At 38.1% G+C, this 17,331-nt stretch overlaps 1 protein-coding gene and 1 non-coding gene across 2 annotated transcripts in view; one reads left to right on the top strand and one right to left on the bottom strand.

Annotated features, from left to right (window-relative positions):
• Positions 1-12,608: 12,608 nt before the first annotated feature.
• Positions 12,609-17,331, bottom strand: part of IFT56 (intraflagellar transport 56) — a 36,399-nt gene continuing 31,676 nt past the window's right edge. Inside the window, exons 17-18 of the mRNA XM_060020970.1 lie at positions 16,606-16,739; positions 12,609-15,104 (exon numbers count right to left, since the gene is read on the bottom strand). Coding sequence (XP_059876953.1) covers positions 14,993-15,104; positions 16,606-16,739 — 246 coding nt within the window. The 3' untranslated portion in view covers positions 12,609-14,992. The remainder of the gene's footprint in view (positions 15,105-16,605; positions 16,740-17,331) is intronic.
• On the top strand, positions 15,924-15,996 carry TRNAE-UUC (transfer RNA glutamic acid (anticodon UUC)). The gene has a single exon. It is a non-coding gene; the product is annotated as a tRNA-Glu (tRNA).

Below are 17,331 nucleotides of genomic sequence, written 5' to 3'. Positions count from 1 at the left end.
AAAGGAACTTCTCTAGGCAACAAACACAATAGAAGAAAAAGGAACATACATGTCAATAATTACTTTAAAAGTAAATGAATTAAATGCTCCAATCAAAAGACATAGACTGGTTGAATGGGTATAGAAACAAGAACCATGTATATGCTGTCTACAAGAGACCCACTTCAGACCTAGGGACACATACAGACTGAAAATGAGGGGATGGAAAAAGATGTTCCATGCAAATGGAAATCAGAAGAAAGCAGGAGTAGCAATTCTCATATCAGACAAAATAGACTTTAAAATAAAGATTATTACAAGAGATGAAGAAGGACACTACATAATGATAAAGGGATCAGTGCAAGATGAAGATATAACAATTGTAAATATTTATGCATCCAACATAGGAGCACCTCAATACATAAGGCAAATGCTAACAGCCATAAAAGGGGAAATCAACAGTAACACAATCACAGTAGGGGACGTTAACACCTCACTTTCACCAATGATCATCCAAAATGAAAATATATAAGGAAGCACAAGCTTTAAATGACACATTAAACAAGATGGACTTAATTGATATTTATAAGACGTTTAATCCCAAAACAACAGAATACACTTTCTTCTCAAGTGCTCATGGAACATTCTCCAGGATAGATCATATCTTGGGTCACAAATCAAGCCTTGGTAAATTTAAGAAAATTGAAATTGTATCAAGTATCTTTTCTGACCACAGCACTATGAGACTAGATATCAATTACAGGAAAATAAAACTGTAAAAAATACAAGCACATGGAGGCTAAACGATACGCTACTAAATAACCAAGAGATTACTGAAGAAATCAAAGAGGAAATCAAAAATATCTAGAAACAAATGACAATGAAAACACAATCAAGACAGTATGGTTGGTACTGGCACAAAAACAGAAATAAAAATCAGTGGAACAGGATAAAAAGCCCAGAGATAAACCCACACACATATGGTCATCTTTGATAAAGGAGGCAAAAATATACAATGGAGAAAAGACAGCCTCTTCAATAAGTGGTGCTGGGAAAACTGGACAGTTACATGTAAAAGAATGAAATTAGAACACTCCCTAACACTGTATACAACAAAAAAAAGTGGATTAAAAACCTAAATGTAAGGCCAGACACTATCAAACTCTTAGAGGAAAACATAGGCAGAACACTCTATGACATAAATCACAGCAAGATCCTTTTTGACCCACCTCCTAGAGAAATGGAAATAAAAACAAAAATAAACAAATGGGACCTAATGAAACTTCAAAGCTTTTGCACAGCAAAGGAAACCATAAACACCACCAAAAGACAACCCTCAGAATGGGAGAAAATATTTGCAAATGAAGCAACTGACAAAGGATTAATCTCCAAGATATACAAGCAGCTCATGAAGCTCAATATCCAGAAGACAAACAACCCAATCCAAAAACAGGCAGAAGACCTAAACAGACATTTCTCCAAAGAAGACATAGATTGCCAACAAACACATGAAAGAATGCTCAACATCATTAATCATTAGAGAAATGCAAATCAAAACTACAATGAGGTATCACCTCACACCGGTCAGAATGGCCATCATCAATAAATCTACAAGCAGTAAATGCTGGAGAGGGTGTGGAGAAAAGGGAACCCTCTTGCACTGTTTGTGGGAATGTAAAGTGATATGGCCACTATGGAGAACAGTATGGAGGTTCCTTAAGAAACTAAAAGTAGAACTACCATACAACCCAGCAATCCCACTACTGGGCATATACCCTGAGAAAACGATAATTGAAGAAGAGACATGTACCACAATGTTCATTGCAGCTCTATTTACAATAGCCAGGACACGGAAGCAACCTAAGTGTTCACTGACAGTTGAATGGATAAAGAAGATGTGGCACATATATACAATGGAATATTCCTCAGCCGTAAATAGAAACGAAATTGAACTATTTGTAGTGAGGTGGATGGACCTAGAGTCTGTCATACAGAGTGAAGTAAGTCAGAAAGAGAAAAACAAATACCATATGCTAACACACATATATGGAATCTTAAAAAAAAAAAAAAGGTTCTCATGAACCTAGGGGCAAGACAGGAATAAAGACACAGACATAGAGAATGGACTTGAGGACACGGGGAGGGGGAAGGGTAAGCTGGGACGAAGTGAGAGAGTAGCACTGACATATATACACTACCAAATGTGAAATAGATAGCTAGTGGGAAGAAGCTGCATAGCAGAGGGAGATCAGCTCAGTGCTTTGTGTCCCCGTAGAGGAGTGGGATAGGGAGGGTGGGAGGGAGAAGCAAGAGGGAGGGTATATGGTGATATATGTATACATATAGCTGATTCACTTTGTTAAAAGCAGAAACTAACACACCATTGTAAAGCAATTATACTCCAAAAGATGTTAAGAAAAATAATGCAATAAATATAATATTTCACTTTCACATTTTTCAATAAAAATAATTGTAGTTTCTTCACTTAAAAAAAAAGAAATCATAAAAACTTTAGAAGAAATCAGGTGAGATTTTTTTTTAAAACTCACACTAGGAAAGGCCTTTCCAAGTATGATTGATAATTGCAACTATTTAAAATAAATTTCATGGGGCTTCCCTGGTGGTGCAGTGGTTAAGAATCTGCCTGCAAATGCAGGGGACACGGGTTCGAGCCCTGGTCCGGGAAGATCCCACATGCCGTGGAGCAACTAAGCCCCTGCACCACAACTACTGAGCCTGTGCTCTAGAGCCAGCGAGCCACAACTACTGAGCTCATGTGCCACAACTACTGAAGCCCAAGAGCCTAGAGCCCATGCTCTGCAACAAGAAAAGCCACTGCCAAGAGAAGTCTGCGCACCGCAAGGAAAAATAGGCCCCACTTGCCTCAGCTAGAGAAAGCCCACACACAGCAACAAAGACCCAACACAGCCAATAAATACATAAATAAATAAATAAAATTTTGAAAAATAATAAAATAAAATAACTTTCATGAAAGAAAAACAGCATCAGTCAAAAGGCAGATGACAAACTGGAATAAAATTGCAACACCTTTCACAAAGAGTGAATTTCCCTAATCTATAAAGATCAAGGAGACACAACAGTAATAACCTAATAGAAAAATGGGGAAAGACATGAACAGATAGTTCACTGGAAAGGAAATAGAAACGGCTATCAAGTGAATGAAATATGCTTAACCTGACTCAGTTGCTGAATGAAGGAATATGTGCATTTCTAATTTGATAAATTACCCTCCATAGAATGTATCAATTTATATTCTACCACCAATGCATGAGGGTCTCTATTTCCTAATATCCTTGAAAATATATTATGTTATCTGCCTTTTTAAAATATTTATTTATTTGGCTGCGCCAGGTCTTAGTTGCAGCGTGCGGGATCTTCGTTGCCGCGTGTGGGATCTAGTTCCCTGACCAGGGAGCAAACCCAGGCCCCTTGCATTGGGAGCGTGGAGTCTTAACCACTGGACCACCAGGGAAGTCCCTATTAGCTTTTTTGATCTTTGCCAAGCTGATATATTTATTTAAATGATTTTAGTGTACATTTCTCTTATGATAAGTCGATATATTCACTGGAATTTGAAGCAATCTTCAAAAACATGTTTCATCACTAAGATCTATACTTAAGTGAAAAAAACAACATGCAGAACAATATTTAGTATACTACTATTTGTGCAAAAAGAGAAAACATTGTGCTAAAGGGGGGAAATAATGTATTTTTTTTCCCTTTAGAAAACTTTATTCTGAAGTGACAAAATGCACAGCATATGTTTCTTTTATGAAAATCCATAGGTAGATTTTTTTTAATATAACATAGTTGTACAAGGGGAAATATGTTTTGTTAGTATAATCTTACCAAGAACGTGAGAAAGGAAAGACTGATATATTGAAATATGTTTGGCTTCTGGCAGAAAGGTACCGTTCTGAAGAAATGAGAAAAATAGCACCAGGGCCGATTAACCATGCCTCCCCCCTATTATTTATATATACATAAAATATCTGGATGTAGACACATGCAACTGAAAAGTGATCTGTGGAGGGACACTGTGTGGCTTGAAACAGAAGTGGTTTAACTATCAGCTGGAGATAGTCGAGGTGTGCTTGTTTTGAGCTGAAGCCAACTCTGGTAGCTGAACATTGGCATCTTTTTTTAATTTTTAAATTAAGGAATTCTTTTTTTTTTATGGGCATCATTTTTTTCTTTTGAATTTTATTTTATTTATTTTTTATACAAATTAAGGAATTCTTAACATACAGGAAAATGCATACGACAATGAATTTTTCTTCTTGTATACAACCCTTTAACCACTACCCATTTCAAGATACATAAGGTTTCTTTAACCCCAGAAAGGTCTTTCATGTTCCTTTCCACTCAGAACTCTCACAGAAGTTACCCCCATTCTGACTGCTTTCACCATAGATTAGTTTTGCCTGTTCTTGAAACTTACATACACAGACTGATATGGTATGTACTCATTATGTACTATTATGTCTGGCTTCTTTCAATCAACACAATGGGGTTTTCTTGTTTGTTTTGTGTGTGTGTGTGTTTTCTTTTTTGGCCGCATTGCGCAGCACGTGGGGTCTTAGTTCCCCACGAGGGACTGAACCTATGCCCCCTGAATTTGAAGTGCAGAGTCTTAACAACTGGACCGCCAGGGAAGTCCCATGTGTGTGTTTATTTTTTAAAACATTATTTTTAGTGGGAATTCCCTGGCGGTCCAGTGGTTAGAACTCGGCTTCCCCTGCCAAGGACCAGGGTTCAATCCCTGGTCAGGGAACTAAGATCCTGTAAGCCGTGTGGCACTGCCAAAAAAAAAAAAAAAAAAAGTTAAACATTATTTTTATTCATGGTGAAATACACATAGCATGAAATTTACCATCTTAACCATTTTAATGTGTACAGATTAGCAGCATTAAGTATGTTCACATTGTTTTGCAATCACCACCACCAACGTCTATCTCCAGAAGTCTTATTTTTTCTTCCAGTTTTATTGAGGTGTAATTGACATACAGCACTGTATAAGTTTAAGGTGTTCAGCATAATGATTTGATGTACATCGTGAAATTATTATCACAATAAGTTTAGTGAACATCCATCATCTCATATAGATTCAAAATTAAAGAAAGAAAAAAATTTTTCCTTGTGATGAGAATTCTTAGGATTTACACTCTTAACTTTCATATATAACAAACAGCAGTGTTAATTAAATTATTTCTCATGTTGTACATTACATTCCTAGCACTTATTTTTCTTATAACTGGAAATTCGTACCGTTTGACTGCCTTCATCCAATTCCCCCTGCCCCACACCCCCACACCTCTGGTACAAAAATCTGATCTCTTTTTTTGAGTTTGTTTGTTTTTGAAGTATAATTGACCTACAACATTATGTTAGTTCCTGATACTCAACATAGTGATTCAATATTTCTATACATTTAATCAATATAATGGTTTTGAAACTCATCCATGTGATTGCATATTATCAGTAGTTTATTCTTTTCCTTGCTGTGTAGTATTCCACTTACAAATATACCACAATTTGTTCATACAGTGATCTTATTAATGGACATTCTATATACTATTCAGCTTTTATCCTTATAATTTTCTGTTTTCCAATTTCAAGGGAAATGTCATGGAGTTCATGTTGAATAGTTCCCTTGAGCAGAAACTGTTTTGTTGCAAATTGTGCTGTAAGTAATGAAATACTAATCACTTAGTCTTGAACAGTTCCATGAGATTGTAACCATGGGGCAAGGCTATGGGAATTTCACACAGCAGAAGCTAGAAGACTAAAAGATTTTGTATGAAAGTTAGATGCTTGAGATGGAAAAAGCTTTGAGTGTTATTTGGCATAGCTGGGCAAACATTTTTCAACTCTTCTCCTAATATACAAATATTACATGGACATTTGGGACAGAGGAGGGCGAAATCAAAGAGGTTTGGAATAGTTAAGAAAACTTTATGGAGGAAAGAGGGACAGACTTCTTAAGGATACAGATAAGGGGAACAAGGGAAGGCATGACCATAGAGTTAGAAATGGAGTATGGTGGCCTGGCAGGATGGAATGAACTGCCATTCCCCAGCAGGGCTGAAAGAAGGGCAGTGGGATTAGAACTGAATAATACTAGAACTTTTGGTTTCAAGTATCTTAAAAGAAATCAACATAAGCTAGTTGGATACTCAGAGAAGTTTGTAAAGCAGATGCAGGAGTAATTCCTGCATTCCTATCCCAGGGAAAGGAATGCAATCGGGTCCCAAGAAGATGGAACCAGAATTAGGGACTAGAAAAGCTACACAGACTCCCGGCAATATTCTCTCTGTCTCATTGCTGCTTCTCTCTCAAATCTGTTTCATTCTGCTCCCCTCTCTCTGTGGACTAGCTTTCTTTGCTCCCCAAGTTACATGATTAAAAATATGGCCTTGTTATACTTTCCCCAATTTTTTTTTAACATCTTTGTTGGAGAGACCAGCTCAGACTAAGACAAGAAACTTTTACACCCAATTCCAAAATCATAGAAAATTTCTCTGATTGACCTATTTGGGTCAGGTGCTCACCCCCAGATCAAACAATTGTGATGAATGTATGGCTACCAGGAACTTGTGATAAGGTGGATGGAGTTGGGAGCGGAGGGCAGGATGCTGCTCCAAGAAAGGGTATGGGGTCCACTAGGCAATCCACCAGATGTCCACTATCTGAGATGGCAGAGCAGAAATATGGATGTTGCTTTGTGGTGAAATCACTGATTTACTGCTATCCTGTGACTTTGCTGTTTGATTATTGATGCCATTTTCTTTGTTGTCTCTTCATAACTGTTACATCTTCATTGAGAAATGGACCCTTTATCGTTCAAAATGTGTTTCTTTCACTTGCTTAATGATTTTGACCTGAATTCAACCCTATTTGATTGTGACACCTGCTCTCTTTTTATTTGTTTGTTTGTTTGTTTATTTTTGGCTGCGTTGGGTCTTCGTTGCCGTCTGCCAGCTTTCTCTAGTTGCAGCTGGCAGGGGCTACTCTTCCTTGTGGTGCACGGGGTCCTCACTGTGGTGGCTTCTTTCGTCGCGGAGCACGGGCTCTAGGCACGCGGGCTTCAGTAGTTGTCGCACGCTGTGGCACGTGGGCTCAGTAGTTGTGGCTCACGGGCTTTGTTGCTCCGCGGCATGTGGGATCTTTCACGGACCAGGGCTCAAACCCGTGTCCCCTGCATTGGCAGGCAGATTCTTCTTCTTCTTTTTTTTTTTTTAACATCTTTATTGGAGTATAATTGCTTTACAATGGTGTGTTAGTTTCCACTTTCTAACAAAGAGAATCAGCTATACGTACACATACATACCCATATCTCCTCCCTCTTGCGTCTCCCTCCCACCCTCCCTGTCCCACCCCTCTAGGTGGACACAAAGCACCGAGCTGATCTCCCTGTGCTATGCGGCTGCTTCCCACTAGCTATCTATTTATTTGGTAGTATATATAAGTCCATGCCAGTCTCTCACTTCGTCCCAGCTTACCCTTCCCCCTCCCCGTGTCCTCAAGTCCATTCTCTACATCTGGGTCTTTATTCCTGTCCTGGCAGGTGGATTCTTAACCACTGTGCCACCCCACCTGCTCTCTTTTTATTTGCATTTGCCTAATCGTATTATTGACCATCTTTTTATTGTCAGCATTTATGTGTAAACACCACAGAGTTATGTTTTGCTTTGTGATCCAATCTGTTAATCTTTTTTCTTTTAATAGGTGAGTTAAGCCCATTTACATTTTGATATGAAAGGTATGTTTGAGCCCAGATCTCTCACCTTATTTTATATCACGCTTTCTCCTTTAAACCTTTTAAAAAATCCTCCATGAGGTTTTGTGTATGTTACTTCTGATAATTTAGAAGGTTTATATTTTTGTTCTAATGGGAAAATTTTATTTTTTTTCATTTATTTACTTTAAAAATATTTATTTATTTATTTGTCTGTGCCGGGTCTTAGTTGCGGCACGCGGGATATTTTAGTTGAGGCATGCGAACTCTTAGTTGTGGCATGTGGGATCTAGTTCCCTGACCAGGGATCGAACCCGGGCCTACTGCATTGGGAGTGCAGAGTCTTAGCCACTGGACCACCTGGGAAGTCCCTAATGGGATAATTTTATAATGAACTTAATCCTCAATTTCTTTGGATATTGTCATAATTCCATACTATGATTGATGATGAAATTCATCTATTTTTCTCTTTTTGTATACTTTATGTTTAACCTGGTATTATAAAATACAGCTTACATACTACTTGATTTGTCACCTTTAATGATATCTTAAAGATGAAATATCAGTGAACTACTACTATTTTCTACTTTTCTGTCAGTAGAATATTTGGTTACAGCTTTCATAAACACATCACCAATATTCTAGTGATATTTTTTTGTCCAGCATTTGACTTTCTTCTTTCCTCCCTCCCTCCCTTCCTCCCCTCCTTCCTTTGTTTCTTTTCGTTTGTATTAATTGTCTATAGACCCTTAACCGTGTTGTCTGTTTGGGTTATGCATCTTTGAAGAAAATGAGTTTTCCTGGACTAGCTATCTTGGTGGGTATGCATGTCGGGGGACCCCAGGACCATGTGCCCACTGGCAGGTATTTACCTAAGACTCGAGGTTTTGCATTTACTCTTCCCCACCTCCTTTTTAAAATTTACATATTTTGGGCTGCATTGGGTCTTCGTTGCTGTGCACGGGCTTTCTCTAGTTGCCGTGAGCGCAGGCTTCTCATTGCAGTGGCTTCTTTTGTTGCGGAGCATGGGCTCTAGGTGCGCGGGCTCAGTAGTTGTGGCTCTCGGGCTCTAGAGCACAGGCTCAGTAGTTGCGGCGCACGGGCTTAGTTGTTCCACGGCATACGGGATCTTCCCAGACCAGAGATCGAACCCGTGTCCCCTGCGTTGGCAGGCAGATTCTTAGCCACTGTGCCACCAGGGAAGTCCCTTCCCCGCCTCCTTTGATAAGGAGCTGTTCACAATGATGTCATAACTGCTACAGGCAAAGTGCTTCCTGCAAATATGGCTTGTCCAGTCTTTTGGTTTGCTTGGCCTCCTCTGCTTCTCAGAACTAAACTGTAGACTTTTTCTCTTTTTTTCATTTATCATTTTGCAATGAAATATGAAGATTTAGCTTTTTCTCACACATACCCTGCACATGGACACTTCTCACCCGCACACCCCCTCCCCATACTATTGGATCAATTTTTGGTTGAATCAGTGTTCAGTGCTTACAGTTTTCTGACCGTATAAACTCTTTTTACAGCTGAGCCGTGAAATATGTTATGATTACTTTTCCTTTCCTGCACACCTTATTATTTGCTTTGTTTTCTAGAGGCTTATCTCCAAACTCTCACCCAAACTCTCTTCTCAATACGTTAACAAATGAGGTGTTCAATTTAGCCTTGAATGAGTCCATCCTGAAGCTTTCTGAGCTGCTCTTGTCTGTATTGGTTGATCTCTGAGACTGTAGCAGAGCTGTACTGAAATACGTCCCCACTCATACTGCGGGCATTCCCTCCACCCTCTCTGTTAATGTGGAGCCCCCTTTCTTATATGCTACATTTTCTCTTTTCCTTAGTTTGTTCCCATATTTTTGGTGGAGCACAAAGTTCAGGAGCTAATTTTATGAAATTAAATACATGTCTGAAAAGATATTCGTTCTACTACATACTTGAATGACAGTTTCTAGTTGGAAATAATTTTTCCTCAGAATTCTTAAGGCATTGCAACATTGTTTTAAAGCTTCCAGAGTTGCTATTGAGAAGTCCAAGGCTACTTATCGATCTGATTTTTGAATGTTTGTGTGCAACCTGTGCCGACCTTCCCCAGCAGAAGCTCTAGTTCTCTTTGTCACCAATGTTTCTATAATTACCTTTTTTAGTTCCACTGACACGCTGGACAGAAGCCCAGGTCTCATTCCAGTTTCCAAATAGTGGTTGCGACCATAGAGAGTGAGCATGAACTTAAACCTGGGATTTTTTTAAAAATAGCTTTTTTTATACCAAAAAAATCATATGTATTAATAGATCTATATATATAGCATATATATGTTGTTACATGACTGTATACATTTGCCAAAACTCATAGAACTATAAAAAACATAAATATATATTTCACGATTTCCTCTCCTGTCAATGGGTATTTGGGCTGTTTCCAGGTTTTCCCTGGGCACAGTGCTGTGAGGATCATTCTTGTACGTATCTCCTGGTGTACATGGACAAGAGTCCATATCTCATGGTATACATGGACATGAGTATCTCTTGAACATATACTGAAGAGTGGAATTGCTGGGTCATGGCATGAAACTACAAGTTTACAAAAAAGGCCATACTGTTTCTCAAAGAACAAATGAAAGTAGATAAATAGGAACAATTAAAATTAAGATTAAACATCTGTAAATATTACTCAAGGCTTCATTTATGTTATCTTCATCTGACATAATCGTTGACTTATTCTCTATATAGTTAAATTCTATACTCCAAGTTTCATTTAAGATTCACTTCCCCCATGTAGCCTTTTCTATGTGACCTATTCTACAATGTTTTTCCCTGTTGAATTTTCTCAGTAAATGTATAAGCTATACTATCCCATAATTTCATTGCTTTTACAGTACCTTGCAATTAGTCTCTATGTCACTGTTACATACATTTTCATCCTAACATGAGCTGTAATTTTAAAAACTTGAATAACATGTCTCAGCTTCATCATATTAATAGCTACTCCTCAGTTAAAAACTGGCAAAGGAGAGTATAATTTTATGTATATAGAGGAAATTAAAAATAGAAGGACATGTGTAATTATTAACTGTACATAGTAGAAAAGACCTGTACATATTTAGAGATGCAGTAAGATTCCCTTGAAATTTTTATTAAGCATTTGGTTATGTCTAAGTTATGGTGCAGAAACCTAATTCAGAACCCTGCCAACAATCAGAGATCCCTGAAAATCCAGTGTTTTTTTTTCCCCGTAAGGGAGTTCATTTACACAGATGGACTGAACTTTCCATCTGGTTTTGTTTCCCCCTTTGCTTTGGTTGGTGGGAAGCTTGAAAGTGAATTTCTGGCCCATCTTTGGTAATTCTGGTATGTACTTTTGTGTATGAACTTTACTCTTCCTTCTATCTGTTAAGTTTTCTTGTACATATACTTGGTAACTCACCTCAAATTGTTTCTGGAACACAGTGAAATATAAGTAACTGACCAAATAAATACATGAATACATGAATCAATATACAAAAAATGGTGACTTGAATTAGATCAAATGCACCCATAGGTTATGGTATGGATGCTCACGTCTGCGCTTCCCACCGTCCTCTTCCCTGATGTTCACCTAGCAGGGTACTTCTTCCTGTATCTGAGGTTTGTAAACTGTGTTGCCTTGAGGGGCAGCCTGAGTGGTGGACATGCTGCATCTGCTTCCCTTTGCCCTGACCACCAGGACAGTCCCTATTGTACTTGGCATCTAGACTTTATTTAAAGAGAGGGTTTTGATGCAAAAGAGTGCAAACTTGTCTATATACTATACATTCGATATGCACACATCAGCTGAGTGTATTCACCTATCGTTTTATTGTGTGCGTCTCATATCTTCACATATTCCTACAGTCCGGAGTTGAGGTATGTTATGGGCAACCATCAGGTCTCTAGCTCTGCTTCTCTGAGAGCATCTCTGAATAGAAGACTGTTTGAACGTTACCATAAAATACATTTAAACCTGAGAAGTATTTTATAGGATGAAGAAGAGAGATGACTATTTACCTAAGTCATATTGAGGAAGTCATAAGTACAGGAACTAGTAAATCACTAATTCATTTTGCCATTAGAAAGTAAATATAACTTGTGATTTAATGCCCACTTGCTTGCAACTTTTTAAGTGTATCAAGCCACAAAGAAGGAAACCAGTCCTTTGGCTTCTGTGTACTTGGATATATGTTGCATGTGCTACTCACATGGCAGAAGCCTGGACATCTTGCTAGCCGTTGAGTTCCAGGATCCATTCTGGTTGCTTCTCCAAAATGAGGTAGGGGGTGTCCCATATGTATGGATACAAACATTCCCATTGCCTTATTTTATCTCTCAATAGCTTCTTCCTATTGAGAAAACAGTCACACTTTACTGTGTTTAGTTGTGTATACTTCTGTTAGACTGGGTTATCTATCAGGACTGTGCGTTATTTCTCTTTGCATCCCTAGCATCTAGGATATGCTTGGCACACCATAAAACAACAATTAGATGGGAACCAGAATACATGAGGTCAGGTCTCACAAGTCCCCTGCTCTACCAGTTACTGTATGTTTAATTATTCAGTCAACAAGTATTTGGGAGCTTTCTACATATGAGGCGTTATATCATGCACTGGTCAAACAACTTCTGGAATGGGCTGTAACACAGTAAAGAGCCAAACCTAATAGGACTGAGCAGGAATCACAGGCCTTAGCGGACAAGTCTTCTCAGGGGATATCTACTTTCCCCTCAAAAAGAATAACTTGTGAAGCCCAAAACTTTGTGCTACCCCTTTACTCTGGGGTCAGGAAAGAAAGGAGAGAAGGCACATGACACACCCAGGGCCCGCACTCACACTCAACAGAAAACTATAAATAACCAAATAATAAGCTTTAATTTGAATATGTTACAGTGGAATATAATAATTCTTTTAAAGTACAAAAATAATTTAAAAATTTTTTTCCATTTGCAAGTAATATCTGCTACAGATTATGAAGAGTACACTGATGCTATGAACTGTACACATTACACTACATCCTAAGCCTGGACCTCCCCCTCTCCATGCAACACTACTCTGCAATCTTGAGGCCCACCAAGATGTTTCAGAAGTAGCTATCCTTAGTAACAGAATTGGATAGTATCTCTCTTACACTAGTCTTTATGTTTTTTTTGTCTCAATTCTACAGATTAAAAACTTTTTAAAAAGTTAATCTAAAATTCTGGGAATTGCTCTTTTTGGAATATCTTTTTTTTTCCAAAAGACAGGAAAATGGCAGGGAGAAGCTAGAGTGTTAAGCTCAACAAGAACTCATTTAAAAGTAAATCACCATCAGTGGAAAAGTTTTCCAAGTATAGGAAATTTGAAAATAATAGCAATTAACTGGAAGACAAATTTCATTGCAAAGAACCACTGAAAAGTTTCATGTGTCTTTTTCTAATATTACGTTTCCTAATACTTTAAGTGAGGTAACGATCACAAGGATTCTAAAGATTATAGCAGGTTCTGTCCAGATCTGACCCACCTTGTAACTTAGATACTGAGAACCAATTCTTGAAAAAACAGAAACAACATAATAAGGAACAGAAGCTTTGGCATATGAAAAATGATATAACTTTGCTTTATAAAATTCAGTTTTTCAGGTCAGTTTATTTATTTATTTTTTGCGGTACGTGGGCCTCTCACTGTTGCGGCCTCTCCCGTTGCAGAGCACAGGCTCTGGACGCGCAGGCTCAGCGGCCATGGCTCACGGGCCCAGCCGCTCCGCGGCATGTGGGATCTTCCCGGACCGGGGCACGAACCCATATCCTCTGCATCGGCAGGCGGACTCTCAACCACTGCACCACCAGGGAAGCCCCAGGTCAGTTTATTTTGATTTGTGCTCTGAACTGATTAGATCTGGGTCTAAATAAAAGACTGGAAAACTGGTCATCTTCCTGAGCAGAGCTGGAAGAACCCCTTGCAACTGTCCAGAAGGCAAAGGCTCTCTGCCATCACAGACCTTCTTTCCTTAGCTGCTCCGACTCCTGCCATGTTCCCATCTCCATTCTATATATGAATTCTTCATCCACAGTGGATGCTGGGGGTATAGGTGGGAAAACTGACACTATTCTTCTTTAGTGCTTCAAGGAATTATGAGTTTCAGTTCCCAGGCTGGATAGGGATGGCTCTGCACTTTCTATACCTGTAATACTTGTACCTTAAACTAACAGAAAAAAATTATGTAATATAGAAACAAAGGTAATCTGGTACATAAAACATGTAGGTCTATCTTCTGAAAATAGGTCGTGAGCCTAAAAATGCTCAGTTGTGTAATGGGTTTATATTGTGAGAGCTCGGAAACATTGGGCTAGGATACGACTTAGGACAGAGTCCAGCCATTAGGAAATCCCTCAAAGGGCTCTACACGATCCATATTCTATTAACATTACATTAAGAAATAAAATAATCTTTGTAGCCCTACTTTCAAAACTTGATGTTTATTCAGCAGGATATATGAAGAAAAACCTAACCTGTAATGTTACCTAAATTACAGTGGGGAAGTGCCTGATGAGATTTTTATACTGTTTCTTGAATATCTTCAAATGTACCACACAGATTTTTTTCATAGTACTTACCTTTAAAAAAACTGCAATATTCAGGTTACTCCACTGCAACTGTGTTATTATCAGCAAGAATTCAACTACTGAAAGAGTAATCCCATAAGCCTATTATCTATTAATGACTGGACAGTCTGATAAAGGATCTTACTGCCATTCTTAGAATCATGTAGCTATTTATAACCTCTGCTCTCCCAAGATTCAGAGCTGCACTATTAAACTTTTTATGGAATTTCCCAGTAAAACAGGATAATGTACATAGATGGCTAAAATTAAGATGACAGAATGATGGTGACCTTTGAGCATTAAAGGCATTTGTTATTGCAGCTTGGAGACAATGCCATGGAATGCTAATATGTAAAAAAAGTTATGCCATTCTCCTTCAAGTCAGTAAATCACATAAGAGGACTCTGAGTAGTTTTAGAAGAAAGGCACCAGACAAGTCCAAAGTCTTATTGGTCGTCGGATCATACAGGAGCCACAGCACAAATTATGGCTCTTAGTTCAGCCAGGAGGCTCGGTCTAAGCAAGCCAGTCACTGATCTTGAGGCTCGAAGAGCAAGGAAGGAAGTGTCAGTAAAACAGAGCCCCGCATCTTACGTAAACTTGAGGAGAATGATTTCCAATTTTATGTCAACGTGGTGACTGGCTCCTTAGGACCCCGGAGCTAGTTTAGACAGGCACTCTGTTTTCTTTGGCCCATTTCTTCATGATCCGGATGATATACTCTACTTGGGTGTTACCCGTGCTTCTCAGTAAATGGAGCACTTCTCGAAGGGTCTCTCTGAGGAAAAGATTTGAAAGGACAAATTGTTTCAGTAAAGAATGCAAATTAACAAGTAAAATAAACTTGTGACTGTTCTTCATATGCTTCTGATATGTGTATACGGTGCATTCAAAAACCGATTACAAACTTCCTAGCCTTCTATTCTTTGAGGCCATAGTAAAATGGAAATTCTGTGAAATCCTTCTCACCAATCCAAGTTTTCCTTGTTTACTTCTACTATCTATATATATGCTATTTTTTGTCTTAATATGGCATAAATATTTCCATTTCTATGCTTATTCTGCATGACAGAGTAGAAAGTTGTATCAAGGAGCTGGGTTCAAAGAGTTGGGTTCAAATTCTAGCTCTGTGCTAACAAGTGACTTAACTTGTCTGAGCCCCAGATTTCTCCTTTGTTTAAGGTGGTAATCACCCGAAACTGGGTGTCATTGCCATATCTGTAAAATTTTACAAAGCCAGGCACAGATTATTTCTTCAAGAAAAATAATATATTAATAAATATGGAAGAGAGGAAAGTTAATGACCAAGATTTGGCAAATGTCAGTATTTATATTTTAAGTAACTTAAATTTAATTAAAATTTAAACTCATGCTTTAAGTAATGCAGACTAAAACTTCCCTATTACCTCATCAAATCTATAGATGACTGTCGATTGACCCTCTTCCCTAAGAGTTCTCTCGTGTTTTCTACGTTTTCCCTCAAGTATCTTCTTTCAACTACCCAAATTCTTTTCAACTTTTATTTAGGAGTGGTAGTAGATACAAGGCAGGAAGTAATTTTTGATAGATTATTTACTTATTAAATAGTCATGGGAATTCCCTGATGGTCCAGTGGTTAGGACTCAGCACTTTCACTGCTGGGGCCCAGGTTCAATCCCTGGTCGGGGGAACTAAGGTGCCACAAGCTGCGTGGAGCGGCCAAAAAAAAAAAAAGAGTCGCATCTTCTGTTTATACATCAGTAACAAATACATTCCACAAAGTTATTTTCAGAAAACTGAATTTAGTTTTAAGTAGTTTAACTTTAACAAATGGAGCTATACGCCACTTAATTTTATGTAGACTTAATGTCTCAGTATTTCCTGGAATATGAGAAGGCAAAAGAAAAAAAAAGAGTTATTAACCACACTCACTCCATTTCTAATTCTTTGAGGACTAAACTAAGAGACACAAGAAAAAAGCCAAAAGGCAAAGAAAAGAGAAGAAGAGATTGAAAAAGGCATTGTATGAAAATGACAATTCATTTGCAGCCAAATATATATCTTGCTCTTATACTCGAGAGCTGTAGTATACTCAATGTCCCCATTATACACAGTTTAGAATGATCTGATTCTATAAAATAAAAATTCTGGAGGAAAAAGGTCAGATAGAAATATAAAACTTAACCTTTTATTCATCAAAATAATTTTTAGTTTTCAGAAGACATGATCCAAGAAAGCAATTCTCATCCCCCAGGAACCAGCAAATGCATAGAGGTAGTGTCTATTGTCTGTCTACTTACTTGGGTTCTCTCCCAGCTAAGATCATCTGGAATATGCCTACACAGGCCCCCCTCTTGCCTTCCCAATATTCAGGGTTGGGATCCAGCCTCTCTAAGACATCAAATGCTTTGGCTGAATAGTAAAACTGGCCCATCTGAATAAAAGAAAGTACTGTGGTAATACTTGTAGTCAAAAGATCACACAGAATGAAACTAAATGTAAAGATACCATGAAACATAATTTCATAAAACAAGTGCATGGGTAATGACAACACTTGCAATTAGCAAATTAGATAAATTTCAATTCCTTATTAAAACAAGAAGGAAAATCACAGTTTGTGTACATGAGTTCAGTTTAAACCCCCTTCCCTTCATTAAGTTTTCAACAATATAACATTTCTTCTACATATAGTCAAGTTACACTGTAATCAACATATTTGTCATTTCTTCTAATCATATTCTAATCTTGAGGATAAACTCTGATGACTGTGATTTGAACTGGTTATTTTTCAAGTTTCCTCAATACATCCTGTAGATGACTACTATCATTCACTTTACGCTAATATGATCCCATTCAGCCCAAGAGGATGGTCTTTCCCTTACCTTGTCCCTAAAGTCTCAGAATGCCCAGATGTACACTGACTCCTACTCTAAACAGCAAGTCTTTTAAACATTTAATTCATTTTGACAAACTTCTTTCCCAAATATACTACACATTTCCTTGGCCTTGTAGAGTATGCTGACTAT

This window comes from Delphinus delphis, chromosome 9 (genome assembly GCF_949987515.2).
Source record: "Delphinus delphis chromosome 9, mDelDel1.2, whole genome shotgun sequence".
Taxonomy (NCBI): Eukaryota; Metazoa; Chordata; class Mammalia; order Artiodactyla; family Delphinidae; genus Delphinus; species Delphinus delphis.
The sequence above is the reverse complement of the archived record's forward strand: the minus strand, read 5'-3'. Positions and strand labels throughout refer to the sequence as shown.